At 40.7% G+C, this 23,953-nt stretch overlaps 2 protein-coding genes across 3 annotated transcripts in view; both read left to right on the top strand.

Moving 5' to 3' along the window:
• The first annotated feature begins 1,705 nt into the window (after positions 1-1,705).
• On the top strand, positions 1,706-15,383 carry scn4bb (sodium channel, voltage-gated, type IV, beta b). Its single transcript, XM_083927103.1, has 6 exons — positions 1,706-1,856; positions 2,101-2,419; positions 7,476-7,639; positions 7,738-7,957; positions 9,468-9,597; positions 10,943-15,383. Exons 2-6 carry the CDS (start codon positions 2,335-2,337, stop codon positions 11,037-11,039), a joined length of 696 nt encoding a protein of 231 aa, XP_083783229.1. The 5' UTR covers positions 1,706-1,856; positions 2,101-2,334; the 3' UTR covers positions 11,040-15,383.
• Positions 15,384-19,482: 4,099 nt separating this feature from the next.
• The window catches only part of LOC310957044 (cell adhesion molecule DSCAML1-like), a gene marked incomplete at both ends in the record, with an annotated part of 54,829 nt that continues 50,358 nt past the window's right edge, over positions 19,483-23,953 (top strand). Inside the window, one exon of one of the 2 annotated variants that reach the window (XM_083927454.1) lies at positions 19,483-19,705. In XM_083927454.1, the coding sequence (XP_083783580.1) occupies positions 19,483-19,705 (223 nt within the window). The remainder of the gene's footprint in view (positions 19,706-23,953) is intronic. The other variant, XM_083927455.1, reaches the window with a different exon arrangement.

Raw genomic sequence — 23,953 nt, 5'->3', positions numbered from 1 at the left:
ATAAAGTAAATTGAATGCAAGAGTGTAGCAGCTGACATCTGAATTAGACATATTTCACTCAGTTGACACAAGAAACATGACAGGTATCGTACACTTTGCATGAGCTACTAAAGAGTATCCATGTGTGCCTAATAACCTGCTCAATGAATACTAGTTCACAGTGAATTGCAAATTAGGTAAAGTACAGTTTACACTTATATGGTCGATACCAGCATCTGACCACATAACTGAATCTGCAAAGTTAAATAAATTCAATTACAGCCCCTCAGTTGAAAACTTTACCTTTTCTTTAAGCAGAGAAAATAATCAGGATAAGTCCATGGTGGATGTATAGCTGTCCCCTTGTCGTCTGCCTGTATATCTGTACTTTGGCTCAGAAGCCACGCTCTGTCACATGGTCTCAGTTACATCCAGTTAACACTCACAATTCACCTCTTTTCAATTTGAAATTGATTAACCTCTTGCCAACCATTTTTCTAATGAACACATAAAAATAAGCCATTATTGCCATGTAATTTCAAGTAATGGGCGGAGTTTGACAGGCATATAGTCTTAAGTGTATGAATGCAACATTAGCCAGGTCTAAAATTGACTAATCAAATCTGGAAACTTTGAGCTAAGCACTTCCAGCATAATGTCCTGCAGCAGTGAGGAGTGCAGACATGCTATTGGTTGGCTGTTGATGACTGATGTGTTTGTACATTTATGGGAAAAGAGCTGTCCCGTTGTGAGAAATGGCTGCACACCGACACAACCTCATATCATAATGCACTTGCAGCTGCATTGCACTGATCACAAGAGAGTAATGAATGCCTCATGATATATAAGATGGCTTGACCTTCTAGGAACTGAATGGGACACATAGACATCAGCCGTGGATGTGAATTATCCTGAGCCAGGGTAATATGAGTCCCGGCAGGATCCTGCCTTTCAGGAAAGGAGAGGAGAGTCATAGAAAAAATGCTTCTCTGTCCGGCCAGGAAAGGATATTCAAAGTAAAAGAAGGGAAAGCTTTCAAAGTCATGTTCCAGTTAAAAACTAAGAAATTTTTATGTTAATATAGAGATAGAGAGATGAGAGAGGGAAATGTTGAAGAGTAAAGTTTGATACCTTAAAGGTGATGTGATCAATGATATAACATGTCTATTTATGAATGGAGCATTCTGATATGGGACTGTGTGTCGGGCCTGGCCCCGGGGCTGCATTACACAACCTCCTCCTCAACCTGCACTGCAGAACTTTTCTCTGATCTTCACCAACACACTGACAAAAGTGCCTGAGTCTGCATTCACGCCCCAAGTCTGGAGATGGGGAGGAGGCTGAGCCAGGGAGGGGAGCAAAGAGAGAGGAGGAGTGAACGGGAGGCGATGGAGGAGAGAAAGAGAATAAGAGGCATTTGGGGGCAGGTAAGGGAGGGGAGACATAGAGATGGGGGGGGGGTGAGAAAGAGAGAGAGAGAGAGAGAGAGAGAGAGAGAGAGAGAGGTGGCACGCAGCCAACGGAGAGGACAGGGAAAAGTTGTGAGGTAGCTGAGAGGGACGGGCAGGGAGAAGAGTTGGCGTCATTGGTGCTCTGCCGAGGAGGAATAAGAGCAGCTTCTTTTCCTCCTGTCCGTCTGTCTCTCTATCTTTCTGTCTGTCTTTCTGTTTGTCTCCATCTCTCCTCTCTAATTGTCTCTCATCCTGGCTGGTGCTGCAACGTGGCTGGCTCTGCAGTGAAAGTGCTGGCAGGCGGATTCTCCTTGAGTGAACCCTGACTGTGCGCAGTGTTTGCCGCTCCGCCACTGTCCTGTCCACACTGACTCAGCTGTGCAGGCAGGCTGCCGGCCTCTAAGCGAACACCGGCTGCAGGAGCAGGTAGGCAGACATAACTTGAATTGTGCTTTTATATTCAGGCAAAGAGATACAGTATGCAGACTTATGCATGCAGGTAACATGCTAACTATATCTGGGGAAAAGTGTAACTTTTTACTGTACTGTGTGCTTTTATAGTGACTAATTTCAGATGTCAGCTGATTAACTTTTTCCTTCTTCCCTGCTCTCTCTGTTTCTCCTCCTCCTCCTCCTCCCCCTCCTCATTTGCCCTCTGTCTAACCTACAGTCTCTTCCACAGGAGTGCCGTGGGGGCTGGCAGGCAGCCTCCCTAGCCCCTTGGACAACTGTGGGTTACACGACTGGAACGTGCCTCGTTTTGGGTCCAGACACCCAGACAGCAGCTTCCAGATTTAATCTGGTGTACCAGAGAGGCCAAGTTGTGCTAAAGGATATTCTGCAAACTATCTAGAGCCTGCTGGATCCTGCAGCAGTATTTTGTTTTGGAGCAGATCTGGCTGCCATGGAGGTCCAGTGGGTTGGGGTTGAACTCCCGAGGCTGGGCCCTCCACACGCAGCTGTCAGCCTGATCTTCTCTATGCTGCTTGGTAATGTCTGGCTCTCACTTTACGTCACCTCTCTTTATTTGCTCCATGTTCGATGCCTCCTCATCCCTCTTTTTTGAAAACATATGTTGTTTTTGTTTATTAAATCCCAAAAGCTTGTGTTGATAGTAGTGTTTGTTTGTGCTGTAATGCAGCTTGAAGCCATTGCTTTTTCGAATGTTACACTGACCTTCATCAGTTTCTGACCAACATAGGGGTTGGCTGCAGTTGTGTAGGATATGCATCAGTGCACTCGGTTTTGCTTTGGTCACAGGACTAGTTTGCTTGTGATGAGTAGTTTTTTTTTTCTGAAGGTTGCACCTCACAAGCAAAATGTTTTGCTGATTCTGCCTGGAAACACAGAAAGGAGAGGACTTATGAAGGTTTCGTTAAAATGTGGTTGTCCGTAATACATTTATTTGTGATCTATATTGGTTTGGACTATAATCGCATGTCCACAAAAGGAAATGTCAGCAGAATAGTGGTGATGGGAAAGCTGTGTCATACTGTAAACATTCTAGATGAGGCCCTGCTAATCACAGCATATTGTGCTGGACAAGAGGTGTATCTGCAGTAATAGTGCAGCAAAGTCACTCGGAGCAGTGTTCAGTAAAACATCAATTTTATTTCTTTTTGAGTCATGAACCCCTGAATCAAGGTATTGGCAATAAATACTGCGACAGTACAGTAAGGGAACAGAACTATTATCTAGTATCCAGAGCTGACATTGTTGTCTTGAGCAAAACCACACGCAGATCTGTGACTGAAAGTTAGATAGATTCCTAACATATGGGATATGGTGTTTTAAATGTAGATTACCACGTGTGAATACTGGATTCTGTTTGCCTTAGACAACACCCACTCATCCATCCATCTTCAACCGCTTGTCCCTAACGGGGTTGCGGGGGGCTGGAGCCGATCCCAGCTTACATTGGGCGCGAGAGGGGGTACACCCTGGACAGGACGCCAGTCTTTCACAGGGCACATAGAGACGAACAGAGACAGACAACCAGTCACACTCACATTCACACCTACGGGCAAATTACAGTCCTCAATGAACCTAACACTTGCACGTCTTTGGACTGTGGGAGGAAGCCGGAGAACCCTGAGAAAACCCACGCAGACATCTCCAATTAAGTGTTTCCTTAACCTCTTTGACTGAAAAAGCATCCCATTAGAATCCAATGTCAGTCATATAATTGACACTTATTTATCCTGTGTTCACTGGCATAGATGTTGCCATCCTGCATTTATCAAACATTAGCCTTTATCTCACGATTAATTGTTCTAAGTAAAATACATCTGTCTAACATTTTTCCTAAATTCATTACTTACAATAAATACTTCTTGAAATTGTTTAAACCTACTTATGTGTGTGCAGCATCGGTGCAGCAATAGTGCAGCAAACATGCATTAAAGAGACCAGGGTCTGTGACACCCTGTGTACGAACGGCAGGCTCTAACATTACATTATAACATTCCCAGTCTAGTAAAATTCATCACATTAATAATTCACAATAAATTAAAATTAATTATGATAAATGAATCTCCCATTTACGCACACAAATGTGGACCTGTGTTGCTATGTAAACATTTTAATGTTACTTTCAGAACAATTAAATCTATTTCTATCTCACAGGTGTTGTCTTTATTTAGAATGAACAACAGACATTTTGGCAACCTAAACAAAAACTGCATGGTAGACCAACAGATGCAGGTGGCTTGGTAGCAGATAGAAATAAGCAGAGGCAGTTCTTCTATCGGGGATAAACCAGATCAGATCATATTTGTTCTCCATTTAGGTGAGAAGGTAAAGAAGGTTCCTAATCGTACATTACACTTGTGAAGCAGAAGAGACAGTGCTGCAGTGAGCTCATGTCTCTGCATTTTGGAGTCCAACCGAAGCTATTAATGTTCATGTTGAATTGTTGAATAGGAAACATCCTAACTAGTATACTATATGTCTCCTTTCACACCCTTGACCTCTAATGAATAAGATTGATTCTTGCCTCTTAACCTAAAATCCTAGTCTTGCAGTGGCGCGCACACAGTTTTTGAAGGGCAAGTGCAAAAAGGAAAAAAAAAGGGCACATATAGTGCATCCTCGCCATTGAAGAAGGCACTGTAGCACACATTTTGGCCCCGATGAGGACATTTAACGTGCATTTTGGCTCCAAGGGGGCACTTTAGCACGCGTCTTAGAGGGCACCAGGCGCGTCTTTAGCTAGTGAAAACATTCGGAGATGTAGTCCTGAGAAATTTTAGAAATTGGGCTGTAAAAGTAAAACATATCTCAGAGTATCTCCTTTGTATACAGTCTATGTGTATCTCTCTATAAAAACTTAATCCTGTTTTCATCATCTGCAACCGCAGAGGCACTCAGCTGAAAGTTTCCAGTTAACAGGGTCACTCATTTAAACCGAAACACCGACAAGATTGATTTTGAAGTTATCACTTGTCAGTGTGGACACGTCAGAATATTGCAGTTTTCACTGCTACAATTTTGCATCAGTGCCTGCCACTAATGCAACCACATAAAAGTCTCCTGTACGGGGCTTTTTTCATCATCCATCGCACAGCGGTTCAGGGCTATTCCCAAGACATCCGGGGCTATAGCCCTGGATGACCAGGTCTAACGACGCTCCCTTAAGCACGCATTATGGCTCCTAGAGGGCACTTTAGCACACATTTTGGCTCCCAGGTGGCACTTTAGCATGCATTTTGGCTGCCATGAGGGCACCTTAGCAAGCGTTTTTCACCAATTAGCTTATTGTAGATACTATATTAGTACAGAAATGCCAAAGTGGGTGAGAGGTAATGTATAAATAGTGTCAAATTATTATGTGTCACCAAAGAGCCCTGACAAGTTGCGAAAATGTCCTGTTCAGCATGTATATTGAGCTCAATATACAGTTTATATATATATTTTTATCTAAATATCAAATTTAGTATCAGCCCCTTAAATCCAGTATTGCTCGGGCTATAGTTTTTTTGTTTTTTGGATATGCTACATATTTTTAGAAATGATGTGGAGAGCATATGTAGCCTATATGCATTTGAGTTGCTCTTAAGTTGACATAACTGGAGCATCACTGTTCTACTTTCATCTGCAGCGCCAAATCTTTACCTTGTAAAACGCCCCAATAAGAATTTTAAAAACAAAAGGGATATTTAATCATGTATTTCTACATGTTTTGTTCTTGGTCTCTTGTCAGCAACTTTGATAACTACAGTGACAGAAAAAAGCTACTCTTATGGAAACAAAGATTCACTGAGACATACGATGGAAAGAATGAAAATAGAAGATTACAAAAATATTGTAAAAGGTTGTTAAAAAAAAGTGACGCTATAAAATGTACAAGAGTAAAGAGACGGGAGGGGTGTTGCTGTTGCTCTCTCCTCACTGTTTCTATTAACGTTTTTTGCAAGCTCATTGTGCTGCATTGGACCAGCTGAGGAAATGATAGCAAGGGTGAGATGAGAATGAATCAATAACATTCCCGAATACAGTATGCTACAGATTCTCTGTGTGAAGCCATATCTGCTGCTCTTGTTATTCCTATTTGCTGCGATGGTGCTTGTCAGGTGTTGACCTTGACAGTGTTATGAGCAAAATGTAACTCATTGTGCACAAAACAGAGGGCAGAATCCTGGGAATGTTACAAGCTGTGCAGAAAATACAGCTGCTTCTGAAACCATTCATCTTCTTCAGGTCTGAGCGTCTCCATAACCTCTGCATATGTGTACTAGTTCTGCACAGCATCTTGTGCGCATGTAGTTTTCACCTCAAGCACTAGATGGAAGCATTAAGCACAAGGAGCTTTAATGGTGTAAACAAGGGTGTCAACTGACCTACAGTACAGTCTGTCCTTTACCTGCTGAACTGATATACTGTAACTGTTTGCTACCTGCGACCTTGGCACATGTCTGATCACAAACCTGAGCAGCTAAATGTTAAGGTGGAATACCAGCTAAGTTTAGAACTAAAGAGGGAAAGGGAAAAGACAAACAATAAAAAGACGCAGCGGTTTTCCTATTTCGGCATAAGAGATGTGTTCAGTCTAGTATTCCAGTGTCTTGACGGTATAAGGCAGATTTCCCATCACTGTCCATGAACCTACTCTCAATGTTCACATGGAACTGGATGAGCAAACCAAACTTGTTTTGTGATCTGACCACAAAATGAGTTTAAGGAGTCAGAAGCATTTAATTTGGACTATTTTCAAGTGCAGGTATTGTGTGGGGCAGCAAGATAATTAATGTGGTTTGATCATATATGAATCTGGATCCTGGACTTAAAGGAATAGTACAGCATTTTGGAAATATTGAAAATTTGGTTTGCTTTCTTGCAGAGAGTTATAGAATATTGGTACAGATACCTTGCCTGATATCAGACAGAACTTGACTTGGTTGTAATTGGCCAATGAACCCAGTCCAGAAACACACACACAAGGTAAAGAGACAGACAGACCCGGTCCACCTGCCCACTTGTGCACTAGTCACGCCCATGGGACCGATGGCTGAGGCCGCTAATTGGCTAATTGTTTGTCTCCCTGCAGCGCTCACTGGCTCAATTGTTTTTTCAACCAGAAAACCAGTTTTACTTCACAATGCCAGACAATTCAGTCAACACAGTAGTGTTGATGGATTTAAAAGGTCTGGACCCACCCCTGACCCCTGACCAGCAGCTGATGGCATTGGCTTTGGCATATCATAAAAACTGGGGGAAAAAAGAGGAAACAGCTAGACTAGTTCTGTCCAAAGGCAACAAAAACAAGACAATTTCTTGACCCCAGAAGCAGCAATTTCCTGAAATGTTTGCTGGTGTAGAACGCCCCTGCTCCCACTTATTCCAACGAGATAGAATGTGATAATTAGTGAGCTTCGTTAGCTTCAGACTGAACCAGTCGAGCTGTTTTTGGTCTTTATGCTAAGCTAAGCTAACTGGCAGCAAGCAGCAGACTGACTTTGTGTTGACACAACACTGCTCCACTGTAAAGATGAGTTATACCCTGTGTAGTCTTATATTGTTGTGTTTTCTATTCTCCTTCCTCCTCAGGCGTGTGGTCCGTTCATGCACTTGAGATGTTTGTTGGGAAGATTCCCGTCCTACAGGCAGTGAATGGCAGCACAGTCATGTTGCCTTGCACATACGCCAGCTGTATCGGCATCCAGGACCTCTACTTCAACTGGCAATACAATGACAACGGCACCATGCAGAAGGTAAGAAACCTCTGTGTGAGAGAAAGGTTCATGTTCAGGTACTTGTTTGTTTTGTTTTGTTTTGTTTTGGATGACTGACTGCTTGTTGGTCCTGGCAGGTGTGTGATTCAGTGATAGCATCAGAGACAGCGCATCCACATGTGAATATATATCGAGAGCGAGTGGAGTTTGTGGGGAAGAACGAAAAAAACAACATTTCCATCTTGCTGTACAACATCACCTTCGAGGACGGAGGCGAGTACACTTGTTTCGGACGCAACCCCAAAGAGAAGGGCAGGAACCACAGTGCCGTCTTCCATCTCATTGTGGTGGACGAGTGTAAGTAGTCAAGATCTATGCTGATAATGTGTGTGCATAAATGTGTGGAAGTGTTCTGATTCATTTCCCTTTCATTATACATATAAATGAGGCATTCAGGCAAAATTGTATTCTTATTAGCTGTTGAGTATGGGAGCACTAAACGGTCATACATAGCATACATTTTATTTCCTCAGTTACGTCGGTTTTCTAGCAATGCCAGAGAGAACCATCGATCACCATCACATATCTCTTCAATCAAGGCCTGACAGGCTGAAATAACTTTATGCCTTTTTATTACAGATAATGTTCAGATTAATGTGCGTCATCTAAGAAGACAGTTAGTAAAGCTTCAGCTTGATCAGAGGCACGATTGAGCCTGATGTCCTCATTAACTACAGTTTTTTTTTGTTTTTTTAAACAAACTTCATTGTCAACAATATTATATTACAACAACATAAACACCAGTGCAGGGAGGAGTTTTACAATGTGAACATAAATATACAGATTACAGTTTAATTTAATAACAGTAAATAACCAACTGAAATCATCTATCAGTGTTGTCAATAGTGTCCTTCAAGATATGAAGAAGTCAAGAAGTCCTTATGAGGCATGAACTGTCAGGTGTGATGGAAATCTCAAGCCTATTACATTTCATTCATTATCTGTCAAATGAATTATCTCATTATCACGAGAAAATGGAGGAAATAAAATGTATGTTATGTATGACCGTTCAGGGGTTCCGTAGTTTAGCTATATATGCGGTGGACATTTTTAACATACATCTTCAGCAACAAATTGATGTTAACTATGTGGAAAACTGACAATCTGACAACACATCACTAAAGATATTACTAGTATGCCCGGACATTGTATATATTATTAAAATGCATACACACACAATCCAGGAGAGCCAATTATCTTTCTTTCCAATTTAACTAAGCATTTCATAGTTTTTAGGCATAAGTTAGTTATAATCATGTTATTATTCATCATTTTCAACAGTCTGAAGTGTTGTTTTGGCAAGAAGGAATAGAAAACATAAATAAACTGATAAATCTGTAAAAAAAAAAATAATAAAATAAACCTATCTATGAATTAGTCCCTAAAATTGGAACAAAACCAAGATTTCTTAAAGTATAAAGTAGCCCAGCCGTGTACATTTTTCACAGCACATTTATCCTACCTGACAGGGTATAAAGAAAATTCATCAAATATTATATAAAAAGGTTCTGGGAAAGTGCCACCAGCAGCTTTAAAAGTCTAAACGGCCCAAAAGTCACAAGGGATGAACTCCCCATCATTCTGCATATATCTAAAAGTCTATGCTTTGGTGTGTCAGGCGTAGGTGATGGCTGCAGCCAGGGCCACATGAAAGCTCTAATGCCCTGTGCACGCACCAAGTTTTTTCTAAGTCGAAGCTTTTTTCTTTTTATTAGCTTTATTCTTTAACCTGTCCTTAAACTAGTCTGTTGTATGTAGATTATTTTTTTCCATCATAATGCCTTTGGTGTTTTGCTGATGTCTGCAGTGAGAGTGGTGGACAACAAGCTGCCCATCTTAATTGCCTCAGCTGTGGGCGGAGCCATCGCAGCATTAATGGGCTTCATGTTGCTCAAGAACTTCACCCTCTTTGTTCTTTCCAAGATGGAGGAGAAAAAGTGAGTTTTCCCAACCATCTGGATATTTAACAATGCAACCATTTCATTCTGTTTCATCAGAGTACATTGCTGGTGCTTGGCAGCATGTTTCGATGGCTCAGATACTGTACATGCTGACGTAGATAAAGGTCCCATATTGTAAAAAGTGAGATTTCATGTTGTTTTTGGTTTTGATTATAAAACACTCAATCCACAGTGAGATGCACAAAAACTGTGCCTTCAAATGAGCCGTTAGGACGGTTGTGATGTCACAGCTTTACTATATATAGGTAGAAAGTGCTGCTACAGTGCTGCTACAGTCATTCCCTGCTGCAATGACCGTTCAGAGATGTTGAGAGCAATGACATGGATGACCGGAAACACTGACCACATCTGCGCTGTTTCAGGAGGAAAGAGACAGACACTGAAATAGAATACAAGTTCAGATACAGTATGAGAAAAATAATGTGTTTTGTACATTAAAGGGGACCATTTAGATTATTTTTCAGGTTCATACTTGTATTTTGTGTTTCTACCAGAACATGTTTACATGCTTTAATTTTCAAAAAACACTTTATTTTTCTCATACTGCCCATGGCTGCTGCCGCTGCACCTGTATTCACCCTCTGTCTGAGACGCTCTGTTGCAGCACCTGTCTCTTTAAGACCTCCTCCCAAAAAAAACAGTTTTCCCCGGCATGAGAATGTAGCTATAGTTAGCAGTGGACTGTAAGAGAATATAGCAGCAAATTCTATCATCAAAAATCACAAATTAAGACTTTTAATCCAAACACTACACAAACAGACATGTCCCAACATCAATGTGATCCGATGGTTGAATATTTCTGACTGCAGGGTACACGGATGTATTGCAAACCCATGTGCAAATCATCCTATAGATTCACAAAACCACGTCCTGGAGTTTAAAACAACTAGTTTCGTCCTGCTTGGAGCAACGATAGGATGGATGGAGCTTTGCGTTGCTTTACTTTGTGGGCATGGCCGGCATGCTGTGCCTGGAATAGAGATGAACATATATAGAAATCTGGCAGCGATTCACGTCAATCAGAGCTGAGAGTAAAGAAAATACTGTTTGAAACAGAGGGTTCAAGATGATGTTTTGGGCATGTTTAATTTGAACATCCAACATTGTAACATTATATATTTATATGACAGAAAATAAGGAAAAGCATAACAGGTCCTCTTTAAAGCCTGTAAACATGTTCTAGTGGAAACCTATGTATGAACCTGAAAATTAGCATAATATGCCCCCTTTAAATGGAGTGAGCTTGAGATATTTTTTTGAGCTGCCATGCATGTACAGTCCTAACTTTGTCATCTTCTTTTTCCCTCCATCACCACTGCAGTAAAGAGTGCCTTGTAACTTCATCAGGGATCGACAACACTGAAAATGGCCTCTCAGGATCCAAAGCTGATTCAAAACCAACGCCAAAAAAGAAATGAGAAAGTGCATGTATACAAAATCAGTTTAGTACTCATATTTACTGTATGTACCTTTTTGCATATATTTGTATATGCACACGTGTTTGCATAAATGCAAATTCATTATGTTTAAGTTGGAATCCTAAAAACTACCTGGCTGTGGCCTGCAAATAGGATATATATACATTGTGCACACAATGCTACTGCATGTGCACGAAATAGCAGCTGTGCAGGTGATATAAGGCTAAAGAATGTGCAAATCAGTGCACACATAATTATTTAAATCACAATTTAATAATTTACATCTAAAGGATAATTGCACCTACCAGAGGCACTTCAGCTTTATTTCAGATTTATTTAGGATTTACATCTTATGATCTAATCTTAAGTACATCTCCCTCCTTTGCCCACATTGGTCAACACAGTACCAGAGGGGGTGTGGCCAGTTAAACAGTTGACAAGTAAAGCTAGTGTGCACTTTTAGTTAATGAAATGTGTACTGGCACAAAGAGCATGAATATCAATTCCCCGCTATCTTAGCAGGTTCTGTATAATATCGACATATGCAGTTTGGATGAGATTGGTGGATATCTGGTTGTTATGTATAATGATTCACATTGGTAGTTATCATCTGATACATCTGCACCAAGCAAGTGTTAGCAAGCTCTGTGTTAGTACAGTACTTTGACCATTATATACAGTATTACTATAAATACTCCATGGAGCCACCAAAATGGTACAGTAATGTATTTTAAGAAAGATCCCATTTACACAAAGGGAGCCGCTTATCAGGTATTATACTGTGAGGGTAAGCTAGTGAAAGCTTGTTAATGAGCAGTAAGCTAAGTGCCTCTGGCAGATGGTTTCGTTTTGAACTCATTAGATAAAAAAAAAATTATGGGCACATTTTATTAAGTTATGGGGATGTTTGTGTGAATGTGCATTTAAGTGTGTATGGTTGTATATCATTTTGCGCAGTCGTTTGAAGTGCTTAAGTGCTTGGTAACCGTGATACATCGATGATAGTCACATATAGCCACAGTCAGAGTTCATAAACAATGTAAACTTTGACTGTTTTTCATCTGAAGTCAAAACTAAAATTACAGCTGGGCTGAATCCTTCTTTAAGCACTAATTCTCAGTAGCCCTTCGATAATATGCTCAACTACATTAGAATCAGATTTCTGTCTCACAAATGTACTGTACAGATCAATTTGTGGCTACTTTCCACAAAACACCCCAAGCATGATTTATTCAAACAACTGTAATAAAACAAAGAGTGTTTTAAGCAGTGCTAATACAAATGGTACTGGCAGAACATCGTAGGAGTCAGCCCAGCTCTTCATCCTGTACCTTCTCTTTGCTTGATACAAAACACAGGTGCCTGTTAGTGCTTCTATGCTCCTCTGCCAGCGAGGACAACCACATACTGCAGAACAATTTATAAAGCTCAGCAAAACCGTAGTAATATAACAAGCTTACTGACATGGTAGACAACTCCCTAAAACAATCACCCCGCCCCCTAGAAAATGAATGACCCTCTGATGCTGCTGCTTTTAAGACAAATAACTTATGTATTTTAAGCATGTGCAACACGGGACAGATTCTAGACTCAGTGCTTGAAAACATACATTTTTTGAAGAAAAAAATTATATATACTCACACTGGTAGAGTCAACTCTAAGGTTAACTGTTAATCCCATTTTATGCCATGCTACTTCCATTGTGCTAACCCTTGCTAAGACTAAGCACTATGTCCTGGATACTGTATGCCTGGGTCAGACTCAACATATTTGCTTAGTATGTGCCTCTTTGTGGAAATGGCTTGTTTTTCACTGACAGATATTCATTCAGTCAGCATTTTACTCTTTGCAATAAATAATCTTTACCAGCTGAACTTCAGTGAAAAAAGATCAAACTGATTCCCCCCTCCCATGCATACAGCAAATGACCCATAAATGAATACTCTAAATGATCATGGGATCAGGTCTCAGATAGCTGGCTGAGTAGGGGGGCTGTAGTTCAAGTATAAACTCTGTTCAAGCAGGAAATAAGACAAGTGATGCTCTCAGTGTAGCCCACTGACTGCCAAAGAGGGATGATTCCTACTGAGCATCATATTAGGAAATGAATGTATCTGCATTGCACTCAAACAGTGAAATACAATTTCACCTGCATTCGCAATATACATTTGTTGCACATTCAAGACACTGAATGTCTGCTTTAAAAAGAAATACCTCTGGAGAGCGGGGCAGGAGAGTGTACTGTACAGTCAAGTGTGAGTTTCTGGAGGTTTCTGAAGCTCACTGTTGTGTTAATAACAATGTGCCTCCACATTAAAGTGACTTTAGTCACTGGCAATATTATAAAGTGGATGTGTTGAGCACTGTCCAAATTATATTTTTGAGTATGTATAATGCAATTCAGTGTTGGTTTGTCTCATTGATCATCTGAGTGAAATAAGAGGAAACCAAGCAGCACACAAGAGGAAATATTCAGGGTGCTAAGGATCTTAAAGGTCCCATGAAATTATATCATCAGTTACTCGATTTAATGTATTTCCTGTTAAAACAGTAGATGGAGCAGGATTAGACTTAAAGGAATGGTTTTGATGCATTGGAAGTATGGTTGTTTACCTTGTTGAGCGTTCAATAGATTTATAACACTTGTGTCTGTCTGGTAAAAATGAAGCTACAGTCATCAGTCAGCTAGCTTAACTTAGCTTAGCATAATGACTGGAGGGAGACATAGCTAGCCCGTCCCTTTCTATGGTAACAAAATCCACCTACCAGCACATCTGAAGTTCACTAATTAACATGTTATAAGGAATGGGAATTGTAGCACCATAATTTATGGGAGATATCATACATAGCTAGCTGTCACTATCCATCACCCGTGATCTGTCTGCTGCAGAATTCTGACGACACATCAGATCTTCCGCAGATTTTAAACGCCAAATGATACCGAGAAGCTCTCAGCAGAGGCAAAAGGAGATATATATCACAATTTTGAAGTTAATTAATGATATGACCCTTACAAAAGAAGACAGCTTGCTACCCATTAACTTTACCATCACTGATGTCAGCCTATCTGGAGTTTGCTGATCAACCCAAACGCTAACTACACAATCATCCGAACAAAGCTAATTTTATGCTAACTGAATGCTAACAAAACATAGGATAATCATGAATCAATAATTTACTGTAAAGGCCAATACTACATTTTGGGTTATGAATCTTACTCCCTATGTAGTGTTTTGTCTTAGTTTAGGTAGTTTCAACACTTACAGTCGCCTAAAGAACCAGCGGATGTAACTCTTAACCTTATCCTCCAAAAATGGCCAAAATACTGTTGATGAGGACGCATTCCTATTCTCTGTATCGCCTTTGTTTAATCTGAAGTGGGAAAATGTTTTATCAAAATTGTGATTAAACGGCTATGTGCAGTGATTTGCTGTGTGCTAGTTGTTGCTAGCCGTTTCCCCTGCTACAGGTCTTTATAGCTCTGCTAGCCATTTTGCCAACCAAAATGTCAAACTATTCCCTCAAGTATTAACCAATGGACTATTAGTTTTGAAAATATATTTAAAAAGAATGAAAGGCAAAATTGCTGAAAACGTTGTAATGACTTTATTGTCCCATTTCACGGGATCTTTGAGAAAGATATTGGTACATTAATGTAAAGGAATATTATGGATAATATACATTCGTCATGGGCATATGTGTGTTTACTATATTCTCGTTTGATTCAAAGAGAAAATCCACCCACGTGCAGGAATACAGTATGAATTGTGTTGTCAAGAAATCAGGTATTAACCTTTGGGCTGTTACTGTGACCTTGAAAACGAAGACAATGTTTTGCAGGGTCACACGATCAAATAATTTAATCGCAATAATTTGACTTAACTGTTGAAGAGTGGGTTTTCTATGAGTGGCCAATATCTGTCAGTTGTCACTTTCTCACTGAATTAATGACTTCAGTAAACAAAGCTTTTGGGTTGTGCTTGGGATGAGATTGTGTCATTGAGGGCCATATGATGACAAGTAACTCTATGCAAATCACAACAGAATTGACAGTTTGTCACACTTTGAGTTACTGTGACAGTTCTGTGAGCAATACAATAGGAGATGTCCTGGATCAGGGAGTTGTGATGATGGGATGCAGGGTGGATGGGGAACATCCAGAGAGGAGGACTGGAGCCCCTGTACTCGATCTGGAGCCCCTGTACTCGATCAGGCCCTGCAGAGTGTATAGACTCACCAAGTCATGCTCCGCCGCTGCTCTCTGCACACAAATATACCATACAGCTTTAATGCCCTGGCTCGCCCTCTAATGATGTTTCCATTTTCAACCTCTCATCCATGCATATCAGCTCTTAATGTCTTTATTATAGAAACATGAAATCTAATAAAGTTTTTGAATAAAATGTTTCCTGTCATGTTTGTATAAAGAGTACAACACGCAATCTGACGACGCTGCCTACTGTTGGACTGAAGGAGGGAGAACAGTGAAAGCAGATACGATCTTGCTGAAAAATACTCATTTTAAAGTAACTCTCTTTTTTAGTTTGAGAAAATGCCCCATGATTATTGTCATCAGGGTCAACTCATGTTAGGCTTAGACTAGACTTAAATAGACGTGGGCATTTTCATTTAATCAATTAATCATATTATTTATACCTTTCTAACTAATCAAATGCACTTCAAAGTGTTTTAACAAAAGTTTGACAAAAGTTGAAAACGTTAATAAAAGATAAATCATAATTATTAACAGTAAAATCTTGATAAAACAAGAAACAGTTATATAAATAATAAAGATGATAATAGAATAAGTATAAACAGTAAAACCACAACAATATAACACTACATAAAAGCCAGGCTAAATAGATGGGTCTTTAGATTACACAAAAAATATCACTATTTTCATTATCAAGTGTTTTTCTAACGTTGGCCCATAAAAGGGACTAAAAAGTCCGGTGCTGCTGCATCAATCTTTACCGTTCTCTTTTTTTAAAATTGTGCGAACCTTTATCCCTGGAGTTCCAACACACAGAAGAAAGGTAAATCATGCAGCCTGCAGCCAATGTTGGCCTGCACGAGAGCTGGAAGTTGTTGATGAGTTTGAATACTTGGGTGTGATTATAGACTCCAGACTCTCTTTCAAAAACCATATTAAAATGATATCCAAAAATATTAAATTCAATCTTTATAGCTTTAAGCAAATCAGAGGATCTCTATCAGATGCAGCTGCTATGATGTTTCTGCACTCAATGATACTCTCAAATCTGAGCGACTGCATCACCAGCTGGTCTATTTCTGGTTCCACCGCCCTGAAACCAGTTGAGCTTCTGTACAAAAAGGAAACTCTGGATAAACATCTTTCTCTTATCAGCATTGCAACATCTTAGAGAAATATAACTTACTGAGTTTTAATCATTTTTGCAAATTTTCCTCTATATGCATAATTTCTAAAGTACTACCTGGCCTGGCGTCACCTCCACTTCAAGAGTTTATTAAATACAGACAGACTTGGATCACCAGAGCTGTTGTAAACAGGGAGGTTCCTTTAAAAAAAACAAAAAAACTCTTTCAGCCATAAGTCAAGTCAAGTCAGTTTTATTGTACAAAGGAATCGAAATTACGTTCCCCGCTATCCCATGCGTAGACATACATCCAGACAAGACAGAACATGACACCACCAGGGCAGACAGGACATGACAACAGTAAGTGCAAAAACATACAATAAAGTGCAGAGAGCTTAAGGCTTGTTCTATAGAATGGCAGGGTACACATATTATGAATAAAATAACAAGAAAATAACAAGACACAGTAACAGGGTAAGAGGTAATATGAATACTTTGCTTTGTTGTCAGTGCAATTTCTTTAGTGAAAAAACAGTCATTTGGTGTGTGTGTGTGTGTGTGTGGGGGGGGGGTCAGATCTCTAGACTCCAGCCAGTCTGAGGTTTCTGATGGCTGGGGCTGGTGCTGGGGCTGAGGCTGAGGGAGTGAGAGAGTTCAGCAGTCTCACAGCCTGATGGTTGAAGCTGTTGGCGAGTCTGGCTGTGCGGGAGGGGAGGCTCCTGTACCTCCTACCAGAGGGCAGGAGGTTGAACAGGTTGTGTCCGGGGTGATAATGCACAATACATCTATTAAAGGTAGTGCGTTTTGGAGCATACCCCCAACTATAAGGGAATGTCCCTCTCTGGCCACCTTTAACAGCCAGGTAATAGTGTGGATTAAAGCTGACCAAACGTGCAGCCACCCCTACTGTATGCTACCATACTAGCCCAGTAGAGCGTATTAATGAATTGTGTCTTAGTTGTATTATTTACTAATGACTTGTTCTGTGTTTCTTTTTCTCTCTTTCTATTCCTGTCTGCTTTTCATAGCAAATTTCTCTCGTAACATCACCCTCGGGCTACAATCTGGCACATTTACGCGTACTATTATATATGTTCATTAATGTGCATTGTCCAGAAATAATAAATAGATAAAAGGAGCATGAGATCTACTCTGATGTCAGGGGGGAGCAGTATGTGAAGGGAGATTATCCCATCATCTTGTCAGTAAATTAACATTAACACCATCATCCATGCTCACACTTCAAGCAAATTACTATTTTCTATTATTTCGCCTTTGTTTTCTTTCCATGGACTGCAACACTGCACCCCTCTGATATGTGGAGGGGTGGAGTGAGGGAGTGCAGGTAGCAAACAATTGCTACATTTTTCTACATTTTGGGCTGAGAGAGTTCCATCCTGTAAGGATGTTGAAACAATTATGCATTGCTGTGTTCACCCCAGATACCCCTTCTTCTCTATTACTTTCTATGAAACAAAGCATCATACTGCAGGTTATATTTTAAAATGTATGAAATTGCATTTAAAAAAGGACATCTTCACATCAGAATTTGATTTTTTTTTTATTTTTGTATTTTCATTATTAGTGCAGTTCATTCCCATAGGACATCTTCAAGTGTTAAAAAAAGTTTGAAATAACTAAATAAAAAGTGCCAAAAACGGTCCTGTAACAATAAATGTGCATGTGTTATTCTAACCAGCAGATGTCAGCAGAGACCCGCATGTGGAGTCAGAGGTTTGAACCTCCGGTCAGATCAGACCGCAGCCTGCAGCGCCTTAAGGGCAGGAGAGAAGCTGATGCTGTCCTTTTATTGAAGTTGTTTAAGTTTAAAAACAACTACGTTTGCAAATGTTTACCCATGGGCGTCAAATACAGGTCTAGATTAGGCTTCTACTTTATTGATTGCTGTGAGGCTACAGGCTTGTGTTCATGTGTTCATGCAGAAAACCTTTACCAAAGAGCGGGAGCTTTATTTGATTGGTGAAAAAAGCAATACTGATATCATATATATATATATATATATATATATATATATATATATATATATATATATATATATATATATATATGATATATTATATCACATTATATTACATATAAGATTATGATGAATTAGAAACCATCTGATTCAGTCCACGTGCTTGCCTAGTGCAGGGCCAGTGGTGTGGAGTGTTATGAGGCGTCTTAAGATGTGTCTGAACTACAACATAATGCCAACAGGCCCATAGGTTTTATTGAAGGCTAACGGTGGCAGAAATATGTTTTCTGTGTCAGTCATCTGTAAAGTGAGTTCATCAATCAGACAACATTTCACCCAAACGTACATTGTTTAAATTAAAACGTGTCGTGATTTCTTTCACTGTTCTTCCTTCGCCTGTGGGTTGTGCGGGTGTTGAGGCAAGAGGATCACTTCTCAGATCCGCCACTGGCATCCACAGTGACTTTAAATATTCCATGAACTGGGAGTCTCCTGCAACTTGCCGTCCTAATTTATGCGCATGCAGGGGAGCTTTCCACATCAGGCGCAACAGCAGCCGCGTGAAATGGGAAATGTATAAAAGTTGCTCACTATGCTTTAAGAATTGACTGCAACCTATGTTAACGGTTTGATTCACCTGCTGTGTGTGGAAGTGCCATGCCCCCACACCCCGTTACTCTCTTTCTCTCTTCTCCTCTCTATCTGCAATGCATATCTGTGCGCAAATGTCTACGCACGTTTCATGGCTCCGAAAGACAAAGAAAAGCAGTCATTAGTCTGTGCTGTAGCTCTGCGTCACTGTAAATAAGGCCCAAACTTAAAGGAAAAAACATTAATACATTTTGCAGAGTCTTCGCAGCAGCCTGAGCGGTTTTAGATCCATATTGCGCAAAGAAACGCAGTCATCGGGGGCGCACAGGTGGGTGCGCTCTCCAAGGTGCCAACAGATCTGTGTGCGCAGCTCCACCGCTCACACAAACTGCCACTTTGGACACAACTGGACCAAAATCCACTGTTCAGCTCACACCAACCCTCGGCTTTGCTGTGACCCATCGTTCCGCGGTGTTTGATTAGTGTAGGGAGGATGGATTTGTATGCACAGTAGTCTTGGGAGGAGAGGAGGGACATGGGCGGGGCTGAGGCGCCTCTCATTTCCCCTCCACGCTTAGCGGGGCAGCAGGGCTGGAGAGACCTCCGGGGAGCACAGTCGCCAGTCCAGCACGGAGACCCGCCTGGCCAAAAAACCGCGCCTCACACTTGCCAGGATTGCCAAATATTCCTGAAAAATATACCTGCTATTTATGGCATGTGGCTTGTAACTTTACTCCTGCTGTACTCTCTCCAAGAAGGTAAGAGGAGGAGGAAAAATGCTTGAAATGTTTAAAATCCCCTGCACTGGATGCTGGAGTCTTTCTGTGTTTAAGTTGAATGAAAAGTCATAATTAATCGGAACCTTAATTGATTTGTGGCGGTGTGTGATGTGTGCGTCTGGTGCTCTGATGTATCATCGGATGCCTTGTGATGAGGAATTGATTGAAAAATGATTCATTAAATCAAAATGTATGAACCTTCTGGGGCTGAAGTGATGGAAATATTATGAAAGTAAATGTGTAAAGTGTTTTTTTCCCTCCTTTTTTTACCTGACTGATTTGTGGTTTTATGCAGCGGCCTCAGATGGTGCTGATAGCACGGATTGTTTTCGCATTACCAACTCCAGTTATGAATATGTAAAATGGCTGAATAGGGAGAATGAGGTGCAAATACAGAGGGAGGGTGAGAAAGAAACGAAAACATGCATCGGCCTGCAATAACATCAATTGATTGCCAATTTTAGAACCAATTCACTCAAAATGCAGCAGTCCTGTAAAGTTTTGGTGGGGATTCTTGTGATTTTTGATATCTTGATGCTCTCATTGTGTAGCCTTTTGCTAATTGCAGCTGTTTTCATGGACTATATTTGGCACACGCGCTCTATTCCACAGAGGTGCTAATTTTTTAGGATGAGATTTTTTGGTGTGTTTTTTTGGGGGGTGTTTTAATAATTTTCTGTGTCTGACTTGAATTGTTGCCATTTTAAATTGGATGGCAAATACCCCCCCCCCCCTTTTCCCCCCACAACGGCCTTATTAGTTTAATAGATGAACATAAAGGCCGTAATTGGTGCGTTCAGTTTTCTCGTCCTTATTTAATTCATTCGGTCTCTTCAGTTTTCTTCCCCTTTTGTTTAGTTGTGTTTATAAATATAATAGGTGGGTTATTTAATTAAATGGCTTCCTTCTTGTTCAGTATATGCAGTAAATCCCTGACCCTACTGCAAAGTTGATCCTCTGCTATAACAGTGCATTATAATAATCCTGAACAAATCTGTGTCGAAAATAAGATGAATTCAACACTGTATGAGAGCATTTTCTAGGCCTTTGTGTAGCCTGTCTGTTTGGAGCCATGTTTACATGTTGTTTTGTCCTTATTAGCACAGGGCCTGGCATTTATTTAGCAGAAAGTCTCATCTGGTGGATTGGCTGAAAGGATGAACATGGCTGTTCTCGATGCAAACGAGTTGATTAAAATAGGCCATTGTGTCCATTAGGGATTTTAAGACCTGGTATTTTCTTACATTAGATTTATTTTTGTGCAAATATAGCCTATAGGTGATTGGTAGTAATTAGTCACATATGTGCTGCCAGTTTTTTGTCGTCTTCCTCAACTCTCTTATATTCGTTTTTCAAATATGTTCTATTCATTTAAAGCAATCATTCAACTAGAAAGCTGTGAGCATCTCTGGGTGTTGTGGAATCATATTAATATGCGCAAATTTATTTCACAAAATGAGAAACTCCAGGGGCGTGGGTGCAGATTACAGACTTGCCCGGTCATGTTCCTCGCTAATAGCGCACCTGGACCCCGCGGACGAGAGCGCGCGTGTGCCAGCGCGTGCATGACGGCTTGTGCTGGCGTGTGTGTGTGTGTGTGTGTGTGTGTGTGTGTGTGTGTGTGTGTGTGTGTGTGTGTGTGTGTGTGTGTGTGTGTGTGTTTGTGTGTGTGTGTGTGTGTGTGTGTGTGGAGCGATGGGGACACCCCTGTTGTTGTTAAGTGTTGGACACTTTTTGGATGTTATTTCTGCAGAAGATCAACTGGAAGCTCTCTTGTTTATTTATTAACAAGATGTTAAAAATATATTTACACATTTATACACGTCTATTGATAAAAAAAAATGTCATAAACACTTTTAGGAGTCGACCAGAGTGTAGGGCAATTAACGGATCTTTGGGGAAAAAAATGTTTGATGGATAATAACGGTTAACCAATTAGTGCACAATGGCTATAATTTTTCTTCAGTAATTTAAAATAAATGATTTGATTGTGATTTTTAATTGGTCATTTCAAAACAAAATCTTGTGTTTTCTTGCAGCTATCATTTTAAATGAAACATTAATATTCTAAAAAATAAAGTATTTAATGCAATCGTGGATTAATTAGCAGTGAATAAAATCCTCTTTGACATACAGGCCTGCTGTAGGCCTATTCTGAACTTTGAATTTAAAATCACATTCATTAAACAAAATTAAAAAAGGATTTGTGTAACAATCAAATGATACGTCTTGGATTTTAATTTGAGGTGTGTAAAGCAGTAAGGTGATCCCTCACCCTGGCACACTCTTGTCCTCTCCACTGCTCACCCGCTACAAATAGAAATATGCAAACCCCTCCTCCCTCCTTCCCTCCCCAGTCCAATTCCCTGTGCTGCCTTTGCAAGGCTGCACAATTAAAGCTGCAATCTGAGCCATAGCACAACTCAATGACAGAGCTGTGTGCTCCACAAGGGTGCCAATCATTACTCAGGCAGGGCACAGGCCTATGTTTTACCAGCTTATTTAATTTGACAAAAAACACCCATTATATTTTGACATGAGTCTGATTCTTTAAATTTAAAATGAGGGAACTGTGAAGAATAAGAATATCGAAATGTCTTATGAACAGACTTGCTGTTTTTTAAAATAGAAAATATCACTGACTGATCAAACAACTTGACTTACATCTCCTACACTTTTCCCTCCACAAACCAGCAGTTCAATACAATTCAACAACACAAATGTCAATTATTCTTCAGAGATCAGCAAAGAAAAAAAAAGATTTGCACACACATTTTTTGATCAGTGTTTTTGCCTAATGGTGGGCAAAGTGTGCTGGTGTAAAACTGTCAGCAGAGAAACGGAGCTCATTGCACTTCCCAGCTCACCAATAGGATGTCACAGCTCTGTCACTGGCATCCCTGCTCTCCCATTCGTCCTTCAATCTAATATAAATCCCAACAAGATTACGAGTAATCATTTAAAAGAACAACAGAAAAAGATGCAAAATGAACACCGTCGACAGTAAGATTTTTTCTTTTTCCAGCAAGAACTGCTAAATTGAGCCGGACCTCCTCCAAAATTTTATTGGATGCTGGGGCTGCACATTTTCAGAAGGAGGGTGTGTTCGGCAAATGTCAAATATCTGAAGCAAGTAGTTGTTTTGGTTGGATCTCTCTCTCTCTATCTCCATCTCTCTCTCTATCTCTCCCTCCCTCCATTGCTTCCTCTCGCAGTAACTCCCCTCCCTCTCTCTCCCTCATCACTAGGCAGAATTAAAGGTTGGGGGAGGGGCAGTTTATGCAGACTGTGCTGGGACTTGTGATCCACAGATTTGATATTCACATTAAGAGAGAAACTGGCTGCTTTGATGTGAGGGGGAGCAGGTCCCAGGGGACTGCTGAAGTAGCACACTTTTTTTTTACTGACACAGCACAGGCCGGGGGTGGGTGTGTGGGTTGGGGTGTTAGTGATGGTGGGTGGGGTGGGGAGGCAGATTGTTGGGGACAGGGTGTACAGAAAGACAGTAGGTGTGTGTGTGTGTGTGTTTGTGGGGGGGGGGGGGGCAGTGATACCCCTTCGTTGATTAGATGTAACCCCAACAACCCTCCCCCCTACTTCTCCGCCCACCGACCACCTACTTATGCCAGACCCCTGAGGATTATCCATAAGCTTACACCTATCTTCATCCCCCTGCATCCCACCAACATTCAATTCACACCCCTTCTTACGGTGCGTCTCCTGCTCCCCCTTCCTCCTCATGCTGCTGTATGTTTCCACACACAGTTTCAATCCTCTTATCAAAAACCCAACTCGCAACTTCTGTCCCAAAAAGCACCTCAATGATGAGTGATGAGTGATGGAGAGGTGGCAGCAGGACAGGAATGTGAGGGGGGAACACAGGAGTTCCAGTCGAGGTGGAAATGAAGCTGCTTCGGCTGACGTGCTGTTGTGTCTGTTAAGTTGAATCCTACTTTTGACCTCTACCGTGTTTTCTTTCACTTAATCCAATGAAGACAGAATGCTGTGAGAAATATGGAGGTATGTGAGAGAAGAACAGGAAGAACACATAGAGGCATTGAGCCTCTGGATGTGTGTATGTGAAACATTGGAGTTTGTTTACCTCCACATCACAATACAGTTGTGAGCGTCAAGTGTGTGTGTGTGTGTGTGTGTGTGTGTGTGTGTGTGCACTCCTATGCGCACTCACATCCTGGAGAGGCGTAGATCAGCTGCATTATGCATGAT

The sequence above is a fragment of the Echiichthys vipera genome (assembly GCF_963691815.1).
Source record: "Echiichthys vipera genome assembly, chromosome: 14".
In the NCBI taxonomy this organism is placed as follows: domain Eukaryota; kingdom Metazoa; phylum Chordata; class Actinopteri; order Perciformes; family Trachinidae; genus Echiichthys; species Echiichthys vipera.
The sequence above is the reverse complement of the archived record's forward strand: the minus strand, read 5'-3'. Positions and strand labels throughout refer to the sequence as shown.

Bases quoted from the DNA above. Each gene is read 5' to 3' on its own strand.
- scn4bb (XM_083927103.1), top strand. From the start codon at position 2,335: ATGGAGGTCCAGTGGGTTGGGGTTGAACTCCCGAGGCTGGGCCCTCCA. The intron at 7,640-7,737 runs GTAAGAAACCTC...TGGTCCTGGCAG, and splicing joins ACAACGGCACCATGCAGAAG to GTGTGTGATTCAGTGATAGC. The intron at 7,958-9,467 runs GTAAGTAGTCAA...TGATGTCTGCAG, and splicing joins TCTCATTGTGGTGGACGAGT to TGAGAGTGGTGGACAACAAG.